At 38.0% G+C, this 22,880-nt stretch overlaps 4 protein-coding genes across 10 annotated transcripts; 3 read left to right on the forward strand and 1 right to left on the reverse strand.

Moving 5' to 3' along the window:
• Window positions 1-1,135: 1,135 nt before the first annotated feature.
• Window positions 1,136-9,032, forward strand: LOC137736322 (uncharacterized). 4 transcript variants are annotated; one of them, XM_088683012.1, is made up of 7 exons: window positions 1,136-1,320; window positions 1,418-1,638; window positions 1,742-1,856; window positions 2,515-2,688; window positions 2,805-2,909; window positions 8,282-8,453; window positions 8,613-9,032. In XM_088683012.1, exons 1-6 carry the CDS (start codon window positions 1,162-1,164, stop codon window positions 8,300-8,302), a joined length of 795 nt encoding a protein of 264 aa, XP_088539138.1. In that variant the 5' UTR covers window positions 1,136-1,161; the 3' UTR covers window positions 8,303-8,453; window positions 8,613-9,032. The 4 variants fall into 4 exon arrangements, with proteins under 4 accessions (XP_088539138.1, XP_088539137.1, XP_088539139.1 ...); XM_088683011.1 differs by lacking the exons at window positions 8,282-8,453; window positions 8,613-9,032 and having other exon boundaries at window positions 2,805-3,079; XM_088683013.1 differs by lacking the exons at window positions 8,282-8,453; window positions 8,613-9,032 and having other exon boundaries at window positions 2,555-2,688; window positions 2,805-3,079.
• Window positions 9,033-9,140: 108 nt separating this feature from the next.
• LOC137737438 (NAC transcription factor 29) lies at window positions 9,141-11,304 on the reverse strand. 3 transcript variants are annotated; one of them, XM_068476907.2, is made up of 4 exons: window positions 11,060-11,304; window positions 9,955-10,301; window positions 9,558-9,859; window positions 9,141-9,447 (listed from the first exon to the last, which is right to left on the reverse strand). In XM_068476907.2, exons 2-4 carry the CDS (start codon window positions 10,202-10,204, stop codon window positions 9,310-9,312), a joined length of 690 nt encoding a protein of 229 aa, XP_068333008.2. In that variant the 5' UTR covers window positions 10,205-10,301; window positions 11,060-11,304; the 3' UTR covers window positions 9,141-9,309. The 3 variants fall into 3 exon arrangements, with proteins under 3 accessions (XP_068333008.2, XP_068333009.2, XP_068333010.2); XM_068476908.2 differs by having other exon boundaries at window positions 9,955-10,240; window positions 11,060-11,296; XM_068476909.2 differs by having other exon boundaries at window positions 9,955-10,266; window positions 11,060-11,296.
• A 3,327-nt stretch (window positions 11,305-14,631) lies between these two features.
• Window positions 14,632-19,472, forward strand: LOC137736936 (putative methyltransferase PMT5). 2 transcript variants are annotated; one of them, XR_011068812.2, is made up of 10 exons: window positions 14,632-14,915; window positions 15,331-16,249; window positions 16,440-16,575; window positions 16,899-17,139; window positions 17,241-17,463; window positions 17,633-17,795; window positions 17,874-18,178; window positions 18,442-18,574; window positions 18,678-18,888; window positions 19,095-19,472. XR_011068812.2 is itself a non-coding variant. In XM_068476262.2 (9 exons), the coding sequence occupies exons 2-9, from the start codon at window positions 15,738-15,740 to the stop codon at window positions 18,825-18,827; spliced, it is 1,863 nt and encodes a 620-aa protein (XP_068332363.2). In that variant the 5' UTR covers window positions 14,632-14,915; window positions 15,331-15,737; the 3' UTR covers window positions 18,828-19,472. The 2 variants fall into 2 exon arrangements, 1 of the variants encoding a protein (XP_068332363.2); XM_068476262.2 differs by having other exon boundaries at window positions 18,678-19,472.
• Window positions 19,473-19,837: 365 nt separating this feature from the next.
• On the forward strand, window positions 19,838-22,626 carry LOC137737844 (14-3-3-like protein GF14 iota). The gene is made up of 7 exons (XM_068477412.2): window positions 19,838-20,155; window positions 20,888-21,194; window positions 21,268-21,355; window positions 21,471-21,580; window positions 21,659-21,807; window positions 22,215-22,273; window positions 22,359-22,626. Exons 1-7 carry the CDS (start codon window positions 20,080-20,082, stop codon window positions 22,359-22,361), a joined length of 792 nt encoding a protein of 263 aa, XP_068333513.1. The 5' UTR covers window positions 19,838-20,079; the 3' UTR covers window positions 22,362-22,626.
• Window positions 22,627-22,880: the final 254 nt, after the last annotated feature.

The raw sequence follows: 22,880 nt of genomic DNA on the forward strand, positions 1-22,880 counted from the left end.
CACGAGCAAGTAAATTAATTTAAGGGAATTTTAACGAAAAACTCTCGGTACTGTTTACTTGAACGAAAAACCATATGTTTACACTAAAAAGTCAATCCTGATACTATTTACTTTATCATTTATTTTGTCCTTATCGTTAAAACTCAAAAATTTCAAGCTATTTTTATTAGTTTTCCTTTAATTTCATGAACAAAAATAGTAGTTTAGTTTGGCTTTAAGTTTATGCAAATCTATAGACTATAATGTTCTTGTTCGCCACCCCAACTGCTGAACCAATGCAAAGACCTCACCATCTCCAGTCTCTCCATTTGATTTCCGAACAAGCATTGTCCTCCTCATCCTCATAGTCCGGCGGAGCAACTCCACCCATCAAGTAATTATCTGAACCAAACAGGGACCATAATGTAAATCTAATGCTACATTATTTTTGCATACGTGGACTCTCATTCGGTTTCAAATATCTCATCCCTATTTAGATTAGTTTAAAGTATAATATTGCATTGTGTGTGAGTTTATTTGGTTTTACTCATTAAACCAATTAGCCCATACACCTAGGGAGATTGGTTCAATGAAATCAACTTGAAGAAGAATTTCTCAAAAAAAAAAAAAAAAAAAAATCTTTAATCTTATAATTACATTCAACATATGGTGATACTGTAGAAATGTATGCTTATTTCTAAAATAAAACAAAATACTGGCATATCATTAATACCTTTCTCGACTTTTTGGTTGAGGTCAAGTATAGTATTTGTTCAAATTAATATTTGATACGTGGGTTAATGATTAAAAAAATGATATTGGAGAATATTTAGGCTAAACTGCATTATACGCCATGTATTATTGAACTTATCACGGTAAGTCGAACTTGACCTCACATTTATATAAGAATATTACTAGACTGTCGTTTCAGTGACTTTTTGTTTATAATTTTTTTAATTTGAGAGCTTCATTTGTACCTATTTTTCATGTTTTATTTTTTTAATTTTGGTTAAGAGGTGGGCTGAAGCCCAACAAGAAAACCCGTAGAAGATGAAAATGGAGAACGTCTACTCATGAAGGCCCAAACTATGACCATGACCGATGGGCCCAGTGGGTCAGCATAATTCAAGTTCAAACTGAGGTGGATCCTAAACCTGTGAATTTCCCGGGATTGGAAAGGAAATGGAAGACGATGAAGAAGCTCCACCTCTCGCCATTGAAATCGACCAACCGCTGGGACCCTACTCTCAGCAGCAACCCAATTCATCTAGTCACAAAGACGACGACGTGTTGGTCGGCGTCACCGTCATCACCGGCTACCTCGGCGCCGGAAAATCCACCGTAAGCTCACTTCTTTTTTTGCTATATTTTTCCATTTTTCGGGAAAATATTAGAGCTTTGAGTGTGTTTTTGTTGGTTTTTGAATTGGGTTAATCAGCTGGTTAATCATATATTGAATTCCCAACGCGGGAAGAAAATTGATGTGATACTAAACGAGTTCGGTGAGGAAATTGGCGTGGAGAGAGCGATGATTAACGAAGGAGATGGCGGTGCGCTTGTCGAAGAGTGGGTGGAGTTAGAAAAAGGGGGTATTTGTTGCACTGTTAAGCACAGTTTGGTGCAGGCATTGGAGCAACTTGTTCCCAAAAGAAAGTTTTTGTAAAACTACATTGAAATTTGTATGTTTCATTGAAATTTATTATTTTTGATTGTGATTATGATGAAATTTGAGACGTGGGTTTTTGGTTTTCTTTGGTTGTAGACTTGATCGTATATTGCTGGAGACTACTGGGTTAGCGAACCCCGTTCTACTTGCTTCGGTTCTGTGGTTGGATGATAATCTAGTATCATCTGTCATGCTTGATTCAATTATCACGGTGAGTTTTGATTCGTTTATCTAGTTTGCTGCTGAGTTTTGTGTTAGTTTTAATATCGGATGCGTTACATGCCAGTGTTGTATTAAAGTTCTAGCAATTTTGTTATGGGATTTTGAGTTATAATATTATGTATTGGAGTACCATTTGAAGTTTGGAACTTGTCTTGCTAAATGCTTACTTAGCTGCACTAAGTGTAGATGCATATGGTATGTTAGTTAGGTTCTGTCGGTTCCACTGTTTTCTGTGTTTTAAACACTAGCTGAACTTGTTAAGTTCTTTTTCCAGAGAAGCTATGTGATTTATATTTACTATGTTGGTAGCAAAGGTTTATTCATCGATTTCTGTAACATGTCGTGGATGCCAAGAACCTCCGTTTTCAGCTCAGTGAGCATCAAATCTCGTCTTCATTTCCTGAAGCATATCTTCAGATTGCGTTTGCAGTATGGTCTCCTTATGACTTATTTTGGCTGCAAAATGAAGACGATTGTATAATAGGATAGCTTTATCAGACTTGGTTTTTTGTTACTGGTAGTTTTACTCATATCTGTTCTATTCTAGTGCGCTCTCTCTCTCTCTCTCGGGTTTCAACTTTGTATTGTTATGCTGGATTGTATTGTGCTTGCTCTTCATATCTTACGAGTTTGGCTTTTTGTTGTAGGATGTTAATATTATTAACAAGGTTGATTTGGTTTCTCCAGAGGGTTCTGCGGATTTTCTGGAGGAACTGGAGAAGGAAATACATAGTATTAACTCACTCGCTAGTATCATCCGTTCTGTCCGTGGTCAAGTTGACCTGTCCAATATATTGGACTGTCGGGCCTATGATGCCACGGTGAGTCATGCGCATCTTCATTTTTTTGTTTGCTTATATTTGTAGTTCATACCGGTCTTCTAATAATATTCAAATTTTACTCAAAAAAAAACAATTTAAAACCTTTTCTTTCTCAGCATGCTACCCAGTTAGCATCATTATTGGAAGAAAGTCGCGCTCTTTCTACAAGTGATCTTCATGATAGTGGTGTCCGAACTTTATGCATTTCCAAGCCATGGCAGGTTGATCTTGAAAAGATATTCTTGTGAAATAGTTATGATATGAGTTGTTTGAAATCAAATACTGTTTACTATTTAGTGCTGTGTTAACAACTTTTCAGAAAGGTTAGCATTCATCATTACATTGTTGTTAGTTTGATTATTTTATTCATCTGTGAAAATTGATTGGACAATGAAGTTCTGGCAACTAACATCAATTGTTTATAAACTAAGGTTATATAGTAGGTAGAGAAAAGCAACAGTAATGAATTATTTACAATTTCTGCGGCTATGTTGAATTATAAGTCTCTAGCTGATTAAGTATTAGAAATAAGATGAGTTTTAATGTGTGTATTCACTTGAGCATATCTGCCAAGTGTAAGGTTAAATGATGTAAGGCCATGAGTGCCATGTGGTGTTTGATCCATGTAATTAGGTAGATGAATGACTAAGATTAAAAGTAGTGTTTTTGAGTGGTCCTAAAGCTAAGGCCATCAATTCAATGTAAAGCAGTGTGAGTGCGCAGTGTGTGTGCTGTACAAAGATTATTCCTCTGCAATACTTTTGCAAGTGAGAACAAGAAAGAAAAAACTTTTCGGTTCAACTTCTGGTTTTGCCTTGCTTCTGTTCAGCATTCTGAAAACAAACCCAGCTAAATCAGATTCACACTAACATGGCCTCAGAGCCTTGTTTTGATTAGATCTGGGCGTGTTTCTGTGAGCTCAAACATCACCGTCTCTGGACTCGGTGAAGTTTGCCGGAGCTTATCTGTGATCTAAGAACTACGTGTTTCTGGATTCACACAAGCTCACGATGGCTGGTTCTGGGAGTGCTGAAGTGAGGACCCCGATCTTCTCCGGTGAGAACTACGAGTTCTGGAGAATCAAAATGGTTACCATTTTCAAGTCATATGGACTGTGGAACCTGGTGGAAAAAGGGATTCCGGTTTTTGATTCGAAGAAGAAGAAAGCTAAGACTGATGAAGATACAGATGTTGATGCTGACGATGATGAGAAAATGGCTGCAATCTTCATGAAAGATGCAAAAGCTCTCGGAATCATTCAAAACGCAGTCTCTGACCAGATTTTCCCTCGAATCGCAAATGCAGACTCAGCAAAAATGGCATGGGATCTGTTATATGGCAAATATCACGGTGGGGATCAGGTAAGATCTGTGAAACTCCAGAATCTTAGAAGAGAATTCGAATACACTAGAATGCGTGATGATGAATCCTTGACTGGGTATCTTACTCGGTTAAATGATCTGATAAATCAAATGAAAACGTTTGGTGAAACTATGTCAAATGAGAGATTAGTACAGAAGGTATTAATCAGTCTCACTAAGATATATGATCCTATATGCTTAGTGATAGAAAATACCAAATGTTTAGAATCTGTTGAACTGCAAGAGGTATTAGCTATATTGAAGAGTCAAGAGCAGAGGTTTGATTTGCATTCCTCAGATGCAACTGAGAGAGCATTTTCTTCTCTTACTGTTAGTTCAAAAGGGCAGAATCGAAGTTATGCTCAGTCTAGTACTTTTAAACCACAGAGAAATTGGAATCAAAAGGGCAAGAAATGGGAGTCAAAACCAAAGTTTCAGCAAAAATCATACACAAATGTTGCACAGAATAGTACTTCCTCACAGGGTATGGGTCAAGAGAGTGTAAAACCTCAATGTAAGGTGTGTTCAAAGTTTCATTATGGTGAATGTAGGTATAAGGGGAAATCCAAGTGCCATAACTGTGATAGATTTGGTCATTGGGCCAGAGAGTGTACTGTTGGAAAGTCTGTTCAAAAGGCAAACTGTGCAAGTCAAATGGAAGTAACAGGGAACTTGTTTTATGCAAATTATGCAGTTGCTGAGACTAAGGTTAATGGAGATTGGTACATAGATAGTGGCTGCAGTAATCATATGACAGGAAATGTTGATCTTCTTGTTGATGTGAATACAAATGTTGCAGGGAAAGTTCAAATGCCAACATGAGGGTTAGTTAATGTGGCAAGAATGGGATCACTGGAAATTGAGACTAACAGAGGAAGCAAGTACATTCGAGAAGTCATGTACCTACCTGGTTTGAAAGAAAATCTATTAAGTGTAGGACAAATGGATGAGCACGGATATTATCTTGTGTTTGGTGGACATATGTGTACTGTTTTTGATGGTCCTTCTCTGAAATGTCAAATTATCTGTGTAAAAATGAAAGAAAACAGGTGTTATCCTCTATCTCTAAGGCTTGAGAAGCAACTTGTGTTGAAGACCAGTTTTGCTCATTGTTCTCTGACTTGGCACAGAAGATTAGGCCACTTACACTTTGGTGGAATCAAGAAATTGAAGGATAATGACATGGTTCATGGATTACCATATCTAGATGAGTATGACAGAGTGTGTGAAGGCTATCAATATGGTAAGCAACACAGAGAAAGGTTTCCTAGTGGTCAAGCACGAAGAGCTGGTGCTCCACTTGAATTGGTTCATGTAGATTTGTGTGGACCGATGAGAATTGAGTCCACTGGAGGAAACAAGTACTTCATGTTGCTTGTAGATGATGCAACCAGGATGACATGGGTGTATTTTCTTAGATTCAAATCTGAAGCTTTTACTTGTTTTCAGAAATTCAAGGCCATGACTGAGTTGCAAAGTGGAATAAAGGTAAAATGTGTAAGGAGTGATAGAGGAGGGGAGTTCTTATCAAATGAATTCAAGCAATACTGTGACACAGAGGGAATCCAAAGGCAATTGTCTCTCTCTTACACTCCACAGCAAAATGGAGTGGTTGAAAGGAAAAACAGAACGGTTATTGAAATGGCCAAGTCTATGCTTCATGACAAAGGAATGCCTTACTATATGTGGGCAGAAGCTGTGCATACTGCTGTTTATCTGTTAAACAGATGTCCTACCAAATCACTGGATAGTATAACCCCTTTTGAAGGTTACAGCAAAAGGAAACCAGGTATTGCTCACTTGAAGGTTTTTGGCTCAGTGTGTTATGTCCATACTCCATCTGAGTTAAGACACAAGCTAGAACCCAAGAGTATAAAATGAGTCTTTGTTGGATATGCAAAATGTGAGAAAGGCTATAGAGTATTTGATCCAATCTCTAAGAGACTGATTCTGTCAAGAGATGTTGTGTTCGATGAAAACTCAGCTTGGGAATGGAAAAGAAGCACAGAAAGATATATGTCACTGCCTACTTATGAGTTTGACTTTGTTGATACATCAAGAAATGAGAATACAGAAAATGACACTCAAGTTTCAAGTGGTTTATCACCTGGTATATTGGAAGAAGCTGCAAGTCGTATTGATGATACACAGATCAACTCACAGTCAAGTGCAGGTGTGAGTGACACTCAGGCATTTGATCATACTCCATTAAAATGGAGAAGGCTGGATGATGTACTTGCTAAATGTAATCTGTGCATTATAGAACCAGAGAAATATGAAGATGCAGCTAAGGATGAATCTTGGATGAATGCTATGAAGGATGAGCTCTCCATGATTGAAAAGAATGCAACCTGGGAGTTAGTGGACAGGCCAAGTAACAAGCCTATAATTGGAGTAAAATGGGTGTTTAAAACCAAGCTCAACCTGGATGGAACTGTGCAAAAGAACAAGGCAAGGCTTGTTGCAAAGGGATATGCCCAGAAACCAGGAATAGATTACAACGAGACCTTTGCTCCTGTTGCCCGTTTAGATACAATCAGAACTCTTATAGCATTGGCTGCACAAAAGAGTTGGAAACTCTATCAACTTGATGTCTAATCGGCTTTTCTGAATGGTGTTCTAGAGGAGGAGGTTTATGTGGAGCAGCCTGATGGTTTTGTAGCTAAAGGGGAGGAAGACAGGGTATACAAACTTCACAAAGCCTTGTATGGTCTAAAACAGGCACCACGGGCCTGGTATGGAGAAATAGATACCTATTTCTCACAATGTGGTTTCACAAGAAGTTTAAGTGAACCAACACTGTACATCAAGACAGAAGAGGAAGGCATCTTGATTGTGTCGATCTATGTGGATGACATAATCTATACTGGGAGCAACAAACAAATGCTTGAAGAATTCAAGGAAGACATGAAACGAAAGTATGAGATGACTGATTTGGGCCTTCTACATCATTTTCTTGGAATGGGAATAATTCAGACCACTTCAAGTATTTTCATCCACCAAAAGAAATATGCAAGCTCTTTGTTAGACAAATTTGGTCTAAAAGAGTGCAAACCTGTGCTTACTCCATTGGTTGCAACTGAGAAGTTAACCATGGATGATGGAAGTGGTGCTGCAAGTGAAGAATTATACAGAAGTTTGGTGGGAAGTCTCTTATATCTCACTGCAACCAGGCCTGATATTATGTATGCATCCAGTCTATTAGCCAGATTTATGCACTGCCCTACCAGTAAGCATGTTGGAACTGCTAAAAGAGTGCTAAGATACATTAAGGGTACACTTGATTATGGTCTGGAATACGTGAAGGGCAAGAACTCAATGTTAATTGGGTTCTGTGACAGTGACTGGAGTGGATCAATTGAGGACAGTAAAAGTACTTCTGGTTATGCTTTCTCCTTTGGCAGTGGAGTATTCTCTTGGGCATCTGTCAAGCAAAATTGTGTTGCTCTTTCCACTGCAGAAGCAGAGTACATCAGTGCTTCAGAAGCAACTACTCAAGCCATTTGGCTCAGATTTGTTCTTGAAGATTTTGGTGAGATGCAAACTGAAGCAACTCCAGTGCACTGTGACAACACCTCATCAATTGCAATCACCAAGAACTCTGTGTTCCATCAAAAGACCAAACACATTAACAGAAGATACCATTTCATCAAGGATGCACTGAAGGATGGCATCATTGATCTGGTGTACTGTCCAACTAATGAGCAACTTGCTGATATTTTCACAAAACCTCTGCCTAAAGATCGGTTTAATTATCTCAGGAGCATGCTAGGAGTGAAATCAGCTCAAGACTTAAAGGGGAGTGTTGAATTATAAGTCTCTAGCTGATTAAGTATTAGAAATAAGATGAGTTTTAATGTGTGTATTCACTTGAGCATATCTGCCAAGTGTAAGGTTAAATGATGTAAGGCCATGAGTGCCATGTGGTGTTTGATCCATGTAATTAGGTAGATGAATGACTAAGATTAAAAGTAGTGTTTTTGAGTGGTCCTAAAGCTAAGGCCATCAATTAAATGTAAAGCAGTGTGAGTGCACAGTGTGTGTGATGTACAAAGATTATTCCTCTGCAATACTTTTGCAAGTGAGAACAAGAAAGAAAAAACTTTTCGGTTCAACTTCTGGTTTTGCCTTGCTTCTGTTCAGCATTCTGAAAACAAACCCAGCTAAATCAGATTCACACTAACAAAACTGTGGTGTCAAAGATGGTGGATGCTTATTTCTCGTTGCTGCAGTTTTTCGAAAATCAACAGTAATCATATGTATCAGTCATTAATATCTGATGGTACTGTTCGATACCGTTTGTGGATTGAGGAGATTCTTTGGGAGAAGAAACATGACATGGATGTATACCGCTGCAAAGGGATTCTGAGCATTCATAAATCATATCAATTACACACTTTGCAGGTACTGTTCGATATCAAATTATGCTACTGCTTATCTTGAAAAGTTGAGTCTTATGCTGCAAATACATACTTTGCAGGTTGATCCTGTACTTATATGGTATATTGTGTGCTATTACTGGGTCTTGTTATTTACACAACCTTTTTTCATTGATAATGGCAGGGAGTTAGCTCTTGTTCTTCTCCACATTCTTGCCGGGTGATCCAGGAATTTGCCTATTTGCATTTCAGTGGGCTTAGAACGAATCTGACGAAGAATCCCTTGCTTGATAGGGCTTGAGGTTAGAAATCCAAGATGAAATCTCAATGCTTCAGATGCGGAAGCGAGAAATGGAAGAGGGTTTAGGGTTTGCGGTTTACAGGTCATAATCTAAATGAGAATGTTCTCGCCGAGTATTTTAGATCGTGCGTAGTTTGTTGATTTGGTCACAATATTTTGTTAATTTTGAATACTTTCAATTATATACGGATTCATTATGCTACATTGAACTCTCGATGTTGTTTTGGTTGAATACTTTATATCAGAATTGTAAACTCTTTCGACGTGTTATAACATGATGATGAGTGCAGATCGGTCACAAAACCTGTTGTTTGTTTATTCTTGCAATTATACAAATTCATTTTAGCTAGAATTCTGAACTCTCTCGACCGGTTGATTTGTAATATCATGTGAATTGTGACACTAAAAAACTTCTCGGTGAAACTTTTCTCTTGCGTCAAGTCAAATATTAGGCCAAAAATAATGTATGCATATTGTTCTGCTATATCTATATAACACTTGAAGAAAAAAAACGAAGAAAAAAACATCAAAACAAAGGAGCTGCATTTGCTATTTCAACGAAGGAGCTGTTTCTGCCATATCATTTTGGTTCTACGTCTTTAACAGTGCCGGCAGACGCATATTTCAAAAGAAGCTCGAGAGATTCCTTTCTATAGTCGATAACGGGCTGATTCGAAACCTCCTCGTTTATAATTCGGCATACCACGTACCTCTCAATCTGAAACAAAGGGAACAAAAAATGTCACTTACCAAACAATTTGGACAAAATTCACAACCTAAAACAAAAGCATATCATAAAAACTTTTATACGTAGTTTACAGTCCGTACCTTATTCCTAATGCTGTCATTCAGCACATGAGCAGGTACTACACGAGGATTGAGCCTGTATTCGTTCATGACAAAGGGAGTTTTGGTCCCGTTTGGTGCCTTCCCCTCGTAGAAGTTCATGACGGCTTCAAACCCTACGATTACTTCACTATCCTTGAACAAAACCTCATATTCGTCATCGATCACCTTCCAGTAACCACCGTTTGCAGCCGTCTTAATTATCTTCCCTTCACTAGCGTCAAAGGGTTCTCTGTTGGCGAAGTAATAGGCCGCATTGCAACCAGCATTGTGTTTGAAGTCACCTGCGAGTCACAGAACGATAAGCAATTAGTTTTGAACGTAAAACAGGGACCGAACTCAATAGTAGTACAAAATAACAATCAAATCGGAAACTAACCATTCGGCAGCTGATGGGGATCATACTCGTACACATCAACCTCTTTTATAAGACCGTAGGTAGGCATTGCGCGGTCCATAATCTTGTTAAACAGAAAGTACACAACGATCTCATCTTCGGTGGGATTAAATCGATACCCTAACGGTAACCTGACATCCGCTTCCTTCTTCCCCTCTTGGACGGTCGAACACTTCAACAGATCAAACCCCTCGTACTTGTCAGCGGACTGCGAGGAAGCTGAGGATGCCATGGAGGAAGACAAGGACAACAACGCAGTTGATATTTTCTGTTACGGTTTGAGTTTTGAGCTCTCTGAGTTGTGGGATAAACCTTTGTTTTTGTGAAACCTATACATACACATATGCATGTATATATAGAGAAGCAAAAGCAATCAAAATAGGAATACCTAATGGATTCCAGCGCGAGTATCCCTTTTTTTTTTTTCTGGATTTAATTACCCTATTTATAGATTTTGGTTTGAATTAGACGTAAAACAATTTGATTCCTATTCTAGATCTACTTAATAATCGAATCCCATGGTACTTAGTAGATCTAGATTCCTATTTAATAGTCGCATAATTTGAATTAGACGTAAAACAATTTGATTCCTATTCTAGATCACATGGCCGTCCAACCACGCACAAAATCTAAGCCCCTGTATGTGGTACCACCCGCCCTCCGGTCTCACTTTCTTATATTTAGGGTCCTATACAGGATAGAAAATCTTCTTTAGAAGAACTAAAATTGGACCAGGAGTCGGATGAGATCAAAATACACTGGTTTCACTCCTCTTGTGTGGGGTGACCTTCCTTGAGACACAAAATCCCTCTTCCTTGGATTGAGTTTCCACACCTTCCGTCAGTTTTCTCACACCAAATTCAAAAAGCGTGAACTCGAACGAGACCAAAATAAGCAATCAAACCAAATATTTATGCTAGATGACTCAAATTGGAATATCCTATCCGTATAATAAAGTAATTTAAAATATGGTACTGTGAAATTTTATCCCATGACATAATCAAAGCTCCTAGATTGACAAGGAAAGAGAGTGCGAGAATTGAATTTAAAAAAAAGTTGAAAAGCCAAAGGTGGATGAAAAACTTACCGGGATTTCGTACCAGTCGGAGCCGAAAACCAGAGACAGAAAGAGAGGTGGGGAATTAGATTCTGAGTGGCGGAAGGACGGTGGAAACTGCGCGTCTAGGGTTTATATAGCGGTAGGATTTTGAAAGAAGACGACAGAATTTCTTCGCTTTTATAACGTCTTTCCCCAAGATACGGGAGATGAAATGAACTGTTACTATTACTTCTCCCACCGTCTCACGCAAACATTGTGCGAGTAAACGGAGACTTGCGGCTGTACCGAATCAAGATTCAAAAAATAAACCGCCGCCGAATCACATTCGCACCGGTCCGAGTGGGGTGGGGTCTGGGTTGGTGAAAATAAAGAAAAATAATAGAAATAATTTGAAAATTTTGAATTTTAACGAAAATGACAAAATAAATGGTAAAGTAAATAATATCAAAATTGACTTTTTAATATAAAAATATAATTTTTCTTTAAAATGAACAGTATAAAAAGTTTTTCGTTAAAATTGCCGTAAAAATACGGCACAACCGAATAATTTGTTTGAATTGACCCAAAAAGAAAGTAATTTTGTTTGAAATGTTAAATACACCGAAGTGACGTCGTTTGGCCTTTTCCCGAATCCCTTCTTCCTCTGGCGTTGCAGTGCGACTTCACACTGTCTCCAATTTCAAACCAAACTGTGTGAGTCGTTCGACTCCTTCCAGTTCCATCTGAAATCGTCTTCTTCTTCTCGTCGAACAGGTACTTTTCAAGCTCCGTATTTCTCGCTTTCTTCCATTTTTGTGCTTATGCATGAATGCTTTGTTAATTAATCGCTTCTTAATCTCGTTTTATTTCACTTAATTTTGTCGATTCTTCAGTTTGTAGGGTTTTTAATTGTTGTTTTCGTATTAATTTCCGTATAGAGTTCTTGCATGTTCGTTCTAATCATTAATTAAGGTTTTCAGTCTGGAAAGTGGAGAGTTGCTTCTGAATTTCGAGAAGTTGGGATTTATTGTGTACTTAGGCGAAGGTATATTCTTCTGCAAATGGCATTGGTTGTGATTTGTGGACAACCATGCAGCGGGAAGTCAAAGGCTGCGCTCTGCCTGGTTGAGGCTCTCAAAGAATCGAGATCAAATGAAATCGTTAGGGTTATTGCTCTGTCCAAATTCGATCGGCAGCAAATAAATCAAACAAGAAATTAAAAATAAAAAATAAAAAATAAAAAAGAATCGTCGGATTGAATTCATTATTCGGGATTCATGGCTGGGACTTAGAACGAGTCGCGTGAAATTGGGAAGAAATTCTAATCTAGGCGAGTAGTTGCCGCTATGCGTGATATCTTCGCCGGAGAGACGCAGAGAGAAGGGAAGTGGAAGAGGAAGACGAAGATTGGGGAAGAAGGAGAAACCGAGGAGGGAGGGAATGAAAGCAGAGAAGAGGAGAGATGATGATGGTGGAATAAGGGAAAAAGATCAAATGGGGGGAAAAGGGGAAGAGAGATAGAAAGAAGAGAGAGAGAGAGAGGAAGAACCGGTCAAGAGAAAAAGAAAAGGGTGATAGGGATGTTTGATAAATTGGGTGAGGAAAAAATATTAATATTTTATTATCAATTGTCAGATTTATTCGTGTAGAGGTGGAGATGCAAAAAATAATTATTGTTCATTAAAATAGTTACTGTTTACTAGATGAATTAAATAGTGAATAATCCTAAAAAATTTTAGACACGGTGGAACTGCTCTTAGTGCAAAACTTTGGGCTTAAAATATAAAAAACCAAAAACCGTGGGCTTAACCCACTACGATTGCCACAGCTAATATTCCACCTGCACCACTCTGGATCTGCAGATTTGCCAAAAAAAATATAATATATTTCTTAACTAGGGTGGATTGTCTGCCCTTTCATTTTCATACTCTTCTCATGCCCTCCTGTTTGTATTGTCACTGTTAAGTCACGTTAACATTTTATATTCATATTACTTTTTGTTTTATTATTTCTATAAAAAATTAATATAAAATGTTGACGTGGCTTAACTGTGATCACACATTACAAGAGGGCATGGGGAGAGTATGGAAATGGGAGGGTAGACAATCCACCTCCTTCTTAACTAGAAAGGCTCCAAATTCCAATAGGATCCTCTTCGGATTCTCTTGGTGAGGATTTTGAATATTTGTAAATCGTGTTCATTCATTGTATATTATGTGGTTAGTTTTTGTCAAGCACTGTTTGTATTTAATTTTAAATAAAAATATTTAAAATTATTTCTGATCACATGATGTATGATGAACAAATACAAAATTCACATATCACGAATATCCTCACAAAGAGTATCTGACGAGGATCTGGATTCCTCCAAATTCGCAAAAGCAGCTCCAACTCATATCTTTATTTTATTAAGTAAAATGATGGTAACCAATAAAGTTGGTTACCAGCTAACACCCACGCAATTCCTTATTTTATTTTAGTTTTGGGAAAAAAACCCGGTTAAGCTCACGGGATGACCAGTGATTGAGATAAATTACATACATATCTTATGCGACACGTCTTGAGTATGATTTTTTTGTAAAGATGGACACCAACATGTCCCTTTTTAAAAAAGAATTATAAACCCGGTGGTGCCTAAATACTTTTTATTAACAACATGTTGAAATTTTATATAAACCTCATGTGCTTTTCCTAGTGATTCTTTGAAAAAAATGTTTCATTGACCCATAAGCGGTTGAACATTGTTACATTTTTCTACCAACCATAATAAAATACGTTTTTAGTACTTGAAGTATTTTTACTTTTTCTAGATACAATCTCAAATATGGCCCAAATAAATTTCCAAACGAAGTCCTAAAGTATATTTACTTTTTCTAGAAGGGGAACAACAGTTGGCAAGTTACGATTTTCTACTCCTTCGGAGTTCGGAAAAACTATAAGAAATTTCACCCTACCCGTAACTAGAGTCAAGTAGACTCATCAACTGAGAGCATTGAACCTGACATCTCATATTTTTTTATTTATTGAAGAGTCGTAGTCTGTGTCCTTATCATTGGTCCACTTACTATGATTTAGTAGGTGGTATTTTACAATAAAGGCTTCTTAAATTCATTAGCACAATAAATTTTTCTATCAAACATAACCGAAACGCTTAACACAACCACAATCAATCCCATATGGTCGAGGGATGAGATTCTTTTGGTTTGGCCACATGGGGTTGGTTGGTTCCAAAACCCCACCGTTTTCCATTTTTGCACTGCACCAAATAGATGTGACGTGTAATTTTCTTTTCCCTCCACCGGGAATGAAAAGGAAAGGGAAGAAAAAGAAAAAAAGGGAAGTCAGGAAACATTTTGACAACGACGTGTTTGAAATAAATAGTAAATGCAAATTGGAATTATTGTAGAGGATTATCTTCTTCTGGGATAGTAATTAGTCAAATGGAGTATGATTAGCAATAGAAAATAGTGATTAAAACTAATTAATCCAGTTACCGTGACGGTTGAATCGCAACCGTCAATTATATTCTTTTTGTATCTCGACGCTTAGTTGTAGCGTTTGCTTACGTCATGGCGTAGGAATAAAAACAACCAACAACCAAAGTTTAATTTTAAAAAAGTAAATAAAAAGTGCAAGACACAATAAATAACAATGATTTCGTATTAATTCAATTACGTTATAAAATTAATTAATTGAATGATTGTTTTCTGTCTAAATCAGCGAGCCTCTGGATCTGATTAAGGTTCGAGTTATTAATTAAACTCCAACACGAACACAAAATAATAATAATAATTAAAATTAAAAAAAAACTAGAATTCCTATAAAATTGGACTCACATTAAAAAGCTAGACTCTTTCTCTGTTTTGAGGCTTTGAATCTCCACCCTTCCACGAACCCAAAACCGGTAAGCATTTCCCCAAAACCCTAATAATTATCAGTTTTGGGAAATGGGTTTCTGTTTTCGTTATTAAATTCGAAATCTTTTTTAGGATTTCATTCCTTTTTGTTCTATGTTGGATGATTGGTTTGATTTTGCTTTTGATTGGATCTGAGATGAAAGTTTTTGGATTTTCCATTTCGGGATCTGGGATTGGTCGGTGATCTGTAAAAATGGAAAGTCATGGCATTTATTTTTGAGCTAATGCTCTGTTTGGTTGCTGGGAAAAGGGTGGAAAATTGAGAAGTGAATTTGGAATCTTTTCAGTGGATTCTGTTGTGGGATTTACTTGTAATTTTCTCAGCACCCAAATGGGAATTTATGTTTTTGGGACATTTATTGTTAGGAATTTGATTTTGTGGATCTTTGGATTTTGTTGCAGGTTGGATCTTTAGCTCAACACTTGTCATTGTCCGTTTCTTTACGAATTTGGCGTTAAATTCGCCGTGGGGAGGTTTAGAATTTTCTGGTTCATATTTGTATACTGAATTGTGTTGGGTTGTGATCTTAACTTTGTGTCTAAGTAAGGATCGCGATGGATTTACAGACTGATTTATGAGTCTGATGGCACGATCAGAAAGCGAAGAATTGCATATGTTGTTGTGGAAGAAGTGGAATTTATTGTTTCAATGCTTGTAGGAATTGTTCGGATTCACGGCAATATATATACAAGCTTGTATGTTATGGTAGGTTATGATTTTTGCTGTTCTTGGAGATTTAAGCTGAAGTGCTTCGTAATTTAGTGGGGGTTATTTTGGAATTCTAAAGTCAGGGTTTCACGATTTGGACATGAGAAGCTCCTGGTTCAGTAAACTCTCCCTCATTTTAGGCCCTAGACCGCCACTCAATTGGTTACTCTTGTGTGGTGTTATTGTACTTGCACTAATTGCAGTGCTGGGATCATCTTCTTCAAATACATTTGACTCTTTAACTCCCACTTCGGTACCCAACATATATACAAACTATAGGAGGCTAAAGGAGCAAGCGGCGGTTGATTATCTGGAGCTGCGGTCTCTCTCACTGGGGACTAGTCGACAAAGAGAGCTTGGCCTTTGTGGCAAAGAAAGAGAAAATCATGTGCCTTGTTACAATGTTTCAGCAAACGTTTTAGCTGGGTTTAAAGATGGGGAGGAGTTTGATCGGCATTGTGAAGTATCAAGAAACAGAGAACGGTGTCTGGTTCGCCCTCCTAAGGATTATAAGATCCCCTTGAGGTGGCCAGCTGGTAGGGATGTGATATGGAGTGCAAACGTGAAGATAACCAAAGACCAATTTCTTTCATCTGGAAGCATGACCAAAAGGTGCTTCGCAGTTAAAGCTATATATTTGGCCGCTTTTAAATAGTGATGTCTCAACAGTGAATTAAAACATTTACATTTCTCAACTCTTTACAAATTGAATTAGTTTTTATGCTGTTTACATATTTTTTGTTGCGAGTGAATATTTATTTCTGTACATAATTATTTTTTAACTTCTTGACAAAATATTCAGGTTGATGCTGCTAGAAGAAAATCAAATTGCCTTTCACTCTGAGGATGGTCTGATTTTTGATGGTGTCAAGGATTATTCTCTTCAAATTGCGAAGATGTTAGGTTTGAAAAGTGACTCTGACTTTCTTCAAGCCGGTGTAAGTCTTCTTTGTGGATTACAGTCTGTAATTATCAATTTTTACTTCTCTTGCGCAGTGTGACTCTTAGATTTCAAAGAGGCTAGAATTGTTAACACATATCCCTGCTGTTGTCTCATAGCCCAAAATTTAAGGTTATGCCTGAAGCAAAACAAACCATGCTACTTTTGCTTCTTGTTTGTGACACATGTAAAGTCTGACTTGTGCAAGATTTATTTTAATTATATCTACGTTAAACTACAGGTGCAAACTGTACTGGATATTGGTTGCGGTTTTGGTAGTTTTGCAAGATTTATTTTAATTATATCTATGTTAAACTACAGGTGCAAACTGTACTGGATATTGGTTGCGGTTTTGGTAGTTTTGGAGCTCATTTAGTATCACTGAATGTAATGGCTATTTGTATTGCGGCATATGAGGCAACTGGCAGTCAAGTTCAGTTGACCCTTGAGAGAGGTCTTCCAGCAATGATTGGCAACTTCATTACAAGACAGCTTCCATATCCAGCATTGTCGTTTGAAATGGTTCATTGTGCTCAATGCGGTATTGTTTGGGACAAAAAAGGTAACTGGAATTTTCATTGCGCATATTTCTCCTTTGGAGTTGCCCTTTGCTTTTTCCGAATGCCATTCCTCTCATGGATCCTTAATTAATTCTTGAATCAGATTGGATGTTGCTTTTAGAAGTTGACCGGGTACTCAAGCCCGGAGGCTACTTTGTTTTAACGTCATCGACAAGCCAACCATATGGAAATTCGTTGAGCATGAAGAATAGCATGGTCACAACAATGGAGGAATTGACCACGAAAGTCTGTTGGACTCTAAAAGCTCAGCAATATGAAACTTATATCTGGCAGAAAACTCTGGATTCTGATTGCTATACATCTCGGTGAGGATCTCTTGTGGATAATTGTTAGTTTGACCTTTGAAAGTTCAGTACTGTTTAAAGCTTTGGCATTGAATTGCACTATTGAGCTAGTGTATTCCAAGAGCTCTGCTTATTTGTCTTCCACTGAAAAGAACATTAGTAATGCTTTTCTTTCTGTGCTTTATTGTAGCAAGCAGGGTGCTCTACCAGTTTGTAATGAAGGGCATGACGTTCGATCATATTATAAGCCTCTCGTATCATGTATAAGTGGGACCACCAGCAAACGCTGGGCTCCAATCCGAAATAGGTCCTCTAGTCCTCATCGATTGAGCTCAGCTGAGATTGAAGTTCATGGAAAGTATTGTTCCATTATCATTCAGTTCTGAGCTTCATTTGCTCTGCCAGCGTATTGATACCCTTTTACCCTTGCAGGAGTTCAACCTGAAGATTTCTTTGAAGACTTACAGGTCTGGAGATCAGCTCTGAAGAACTATTGGTCTTTACTTACACCATTGATATTTTCCGACCATCCGAAGAGACCAGGCGATGAAGACCCATTACCTCCATTCAACATGCTACGCAATGTGATGGACATGAGTGCTCACTATGGGGGTTTAAATGCTGCTTTTCTGGAGGAAAGAAAATCAGTGTGGGTGATGAATGTCGTGCCTGTCAATGCTCCCGACACACTTCCTCTCATTCTAGATCAAGGTTTTGCTGGTGTTTTGCATGACTGGTAAGTCGGTTTCAGTCTCTTCTGAAACTCTGACTAACTTGATACTAGAAGATTTTTCTGTGTGGTGTAAATGCACTGTTTTTATGAGGAAAAAGAAATTTGAGAATGGTTAACTCTAATTAAGGCTGACAAACTTTGAACGTAAAAAAACTAGGACTCATTTGTGCTCTTTATATCCTATGCTCTTCCCCTTTCTATAAAATTGTGCCTGCAATATAAATTTCTTGAGTGGAGTTGTTGTTGTGATCTATCTATCGGTACAGGTGTGAACCATTCCCTACATATCCTCGAACATATGATTTGTTGCATGCAAATGGGCTGCTCTCACATCTCTCTTCAGAGAGGTGCAGCATGATGGACTTATTCTTGGAGATGGACCGGATTCTGCGACCTGATGTATTTTTATTTTCCTCTTTTGCTTATATTGTTAACCTTCAATATTTCCGTGTTATGTGTGAAATTGATCATTTTGGGACATGAATTTATGACCATTTGGCAGGGATGGGTTGTTCTCTGTGATAAAGTGGGAGCTGTAGAGATGGCGCGCGTGTTTGCTACACAAATACGTTGGGAAGCTAGGGTGATTGACCTTCAGAATGGAAGTGACCAACGACTACTTGTTTGCCAAAAGCCGTTCGTAAAAAAATGATCATTTTACCTCAGAAGCCATCATTGCGGACATGTACAATTGTTTTTCCTCTTTTGCTCTGGTAACTTCTCTCGTCTTTCGAAAATTCAAATTTGGCTTGCGCAAGGCTGTCCAGTCTCCTGATTTAGTGGCTCTCAGTTATCAGCCCTAGGACATAGGAGGTTTAGAACGGTTGCAGGGTATTTTTCACTGAGCCTCAACTTGCAAGGAGCGATGTGGGGTTTGGGTAAATCACGAATTAACTGTCATTTTTGTGTTCGTTAGCAGATTATGATCTGGCAAGAAAATGTGATTTGTGATTAGAATCCGAAGAACGTCGAAGGCGCTCATGAGTCATTACTGGAGTGAGCATGTGGAAGCTGTAGATTAGAATATTTCGCCCAGAAGTAGCTGCAACTCGTATGTTTTTGTGTTAAGGCGTTTGTAGCAATTCATTCATCCATTTTTTTTTCTTCGTGCAATTTTCTTCTTATTTGTTTATTCATTTTAATATTTGCAAGAACAAATCCTTGCTGTGTCCAAAAATCAAAGAGTTTGGACACACTTTCGTGTGATCATAAAAGGTGCTGAGTTGGGAAATACCGGAAGCAATTTGTTATTGACTTGAGGAATTTGTACTGTTATAAAATTCCCTCTTTCTTTGAATTGGGATTGATGCCTCAACACGCTATCTTACATGTGGCAAATTTGCAAGCTTAGTACGTGAACAACGCAAATCGCATGATGAATTTGCAAGCCTAGCATGCCACGAATCATACGATGAATTTTTAAGCCTAGTACGTGTACAATATAAATACTCTCAACATATATGGTGCCACCAAGGGTTACTACTTACGGACCGCACCCCCCTTAGTGTAAATATTTCGTGCAATAAAAAATCAAATACCAACATTGTTATTAGTATTATGGTATGTTATTACTCACTTATAAGTGAAATATCTTTTAATTTCGAATTTTATAAATAACGAGCTTAATAACTAATTACGGCTAATTCCGAGGGAAGGGCAAGTATTCAAGGGCGTTCAGTTCATTGCGCGCTTCCTACTCCGAGCGTCCTCCTCTCTTTCAAGCATTCCGAACGGACGGTCCAGATCTGGTCAGGGGCACCCCGCAAGTTGTTCGATGTTTAACAGCAAACACCCCCATAATCCTATTATTATTATAATTATTATTATTTCAGTCAGTTGAATTCACCATCGTCTTCGCGTTGATCATCATCTTCGAACGACCATTCTCTCTCTGAAACGAAACGATGTCGTCGCCCGAGAAGGAGAGAGAGTCCCAGGTTTACATGGCCAAGCTCGCCGAGCAGGCCGAGCGTTACGAAGGTCTCTCACTCACACCTCACTCTAATTATATGTACATGTAGGATTGTGAGTGTTGCAGCATTGTATCGGATCTTACAGAATTTTGTATGGAATTACGGAACGGATGCAATGCCTTCGTTTTTGTTCCATTTTTGTTGCATTGGAGGATTTCAAAGTTCTTATTATTCGACCGTTACGTTTGTAGATTTGATCATTGTGTTGGTTTGAACTTTGAGAGAATTAAATCTCATGGATTATGCTATTTAGACAAATACTTATATATATATATATATGTGTGTATATATATATATATATATGTCAAAGCTGGCATTGATCAGATTGTGTATGTTTCAGCATTTGTATCGAATTTAGAGAATTTGTTGTATAAAATTCTGAATGATTGTTTATTATTTGTTAGATTTGATCGATTTGTTAAATATTATGGAACTTATTGTTTGGATTAATATTGAAAAATGGAAATGAATCGGACACGTGTTTTTGGCGTTCGAAATTGAATATGTGTTTTGCCGTGTGAGTGGGGATGCTAGCTAGTTTGATTTGGTTTTAAATGGGTGAAGGATATCTACCCGGTGATGGTTAATTGGTCGTTTCGGTTTAGGGTTTGATCGTCCTTTTTTCGGAATATAGGGAGAATCAAATGTATACACTTTTATGCGTAATGTTGAAATGAGTCACGAGATGTATGTCAAGATGAGTTTCTCTCTGAATTGTAATGTTTACTCGATGATGCAGAAATGGTTGAGTGTATGAAGAAAGTTGCGAAACTTGACCTTGAACTGACTGTAGAGGAGAGGAATCTTCTTTCTGTGGGATACAAAAATGTCATAGGTGCTCGACGGGCCTCTTGGCGCATCATGTCTTCCATTGAGCAAAAGGAAGAGTCTAAGGGAAATGAGCACAATGTGAAACTGATCAAGGCTTACCGGGTGAAGGTGGAGGAGGAACTCTCCAAGATTTGCAATGACATTCTGTCAATCATAGACAAGCACCTGATTCCCTCTTCCAACTCTGGAGAGGCCACTGTTTTCTACTACAAGATGTGAGTACCATTCATCATACTGTATTTGAAATTAATAATGTTTTTGTGACCAATAGTTACGTGCATGTTACAGGAAGGGTGACTATTACCGGTACCTTTCTGAGTTCAAGACCGATCAGGACAAAAAAGAGGCAGCTGATCAGTCACTCAAGGGATACGAGGCATGTTTAATCAAACCACTTTTCACAAGTGGACGTTAATCAGTGATTATGTATGTTTTATTCTTTACACCACCTATCAGTTGATGTGCTCTCCAATTCCCACGTCTTTTCTCAGGCTGCATCAGCAACTGCAAACACAGATCTCCCATCAACCCACCCAATCCGTCTTGGTCTAGCCCTCAACTTCTCTGTCTTCTACTATGAGATTATGAATTCTCCTGAGAGGTATCAATTTATTTCTGTTATCTGATTATTTTCGTTGAAGTAACTCCTGAGATGTTTGTTGTTATCGGATACTTGTAGGGCTTGCCATTTGGCTAAACAAGCATTTGATGAGGCAATTGCAGAGTTGGACACCTTGAGTGAGGAGTCATACAAGGACAGCACCCTTATCATGCAATTGTTGAGAGACAACCTCACTCTCTGGACCTCTGATTTGCCTGAAGACGGAGGTACAGCATACCTCGATGCCTGATTAACATGCATTACCGTTTTCAGAAAAACCCTAATCAAAATTGCCAAGTAACGCACGCTTACAATATTAATCCTTCTTAATTCCAAACAATATAAAGGAACTTTCCTTTTCAACTTACTGTACACTTAGAAAGACTTCGAAAGACTTCTGTTTATCTTCAGCTCCTCTTTGTATGAATGTGAAACAACAACGGGCATGCTGTTGGTGAATGGATACAGGTATCAAAAACTGTAAGAACTTTTAGGGTAGTATGTGACCGAAAGCATGCATAGGTACACATACAAAGGTGCCTGTATCTCTGTGCAGGTACCGGCATGGTAGAAGTTTCTGTTCTGAATCACAATTCAGATGGAAGAGACTTAATGTGAAAGTGCTTTTGTGCAGGTGATGACAACTTCAAAGGTGAAGAAACCAAGCCTGCCGCCGAATCTGCAACTGCTAAGGTAAGTGCTTTTTATCTTTTTCTTTGGGGCTTAATCGGTAATAATCAATCCCTACTAACTAACTGTTACTTTGGATAAAACACAGTAAATCTTGCAGCATTGATCGGGTTACCTGAAATAGCCCGGAAAACAGCAAGTAGAAAGACTTCTGCAAAACGCAACCCCTTAGCACTTCTCACTCAGTTTTCGCGAGGGAATTTGACTCAAGGACGTAGACATAATTTTTTTACGATATTGATCCTTCTAGGTTCCAAAGAAGATTAGGATTTGATCAATTTTTCTGGTCTTATTTTTGTTTCTGGATTGATGGTTTTGCTACATGTTCTTTAATATAAGCTTCTTATGTTAAGCAATAGACTTTTTATCTTCTTTTTACTTTTACAGTCCCCTTGCTTGTCTTGCAAGTTTGAGATAAACTTGACTTTTCCAATATAATATATATTTTGTTAACGATGGTGAGCATTGTCACTTCATTATTTGAGATTGAATAAGTCTGATTTAATTTACCCGCTACTTGAATTTTTTAAGCTTGTTCAAACTTGAATTATTGTGATGGCGATGCTCACTATCAATAACAAGAGCGAGTAAATGCATTCTCGCCAAAGCC

The sequence above is a fragment of the Pyrus communis genome, chromosome 13, assembly GCF_041283825.1.
Source record: "Pyrus communis isolate YQ-2024b chromosome 13, ASM4128382v1, whole genome shotgun sequence".
Classification (NCBI taxonomy): Eukaryota; Viridiplantae; Streptophyta; class Magnoliopsida; order Rosales; family Rosaceae; genus Pyrus; species Pyrus communis.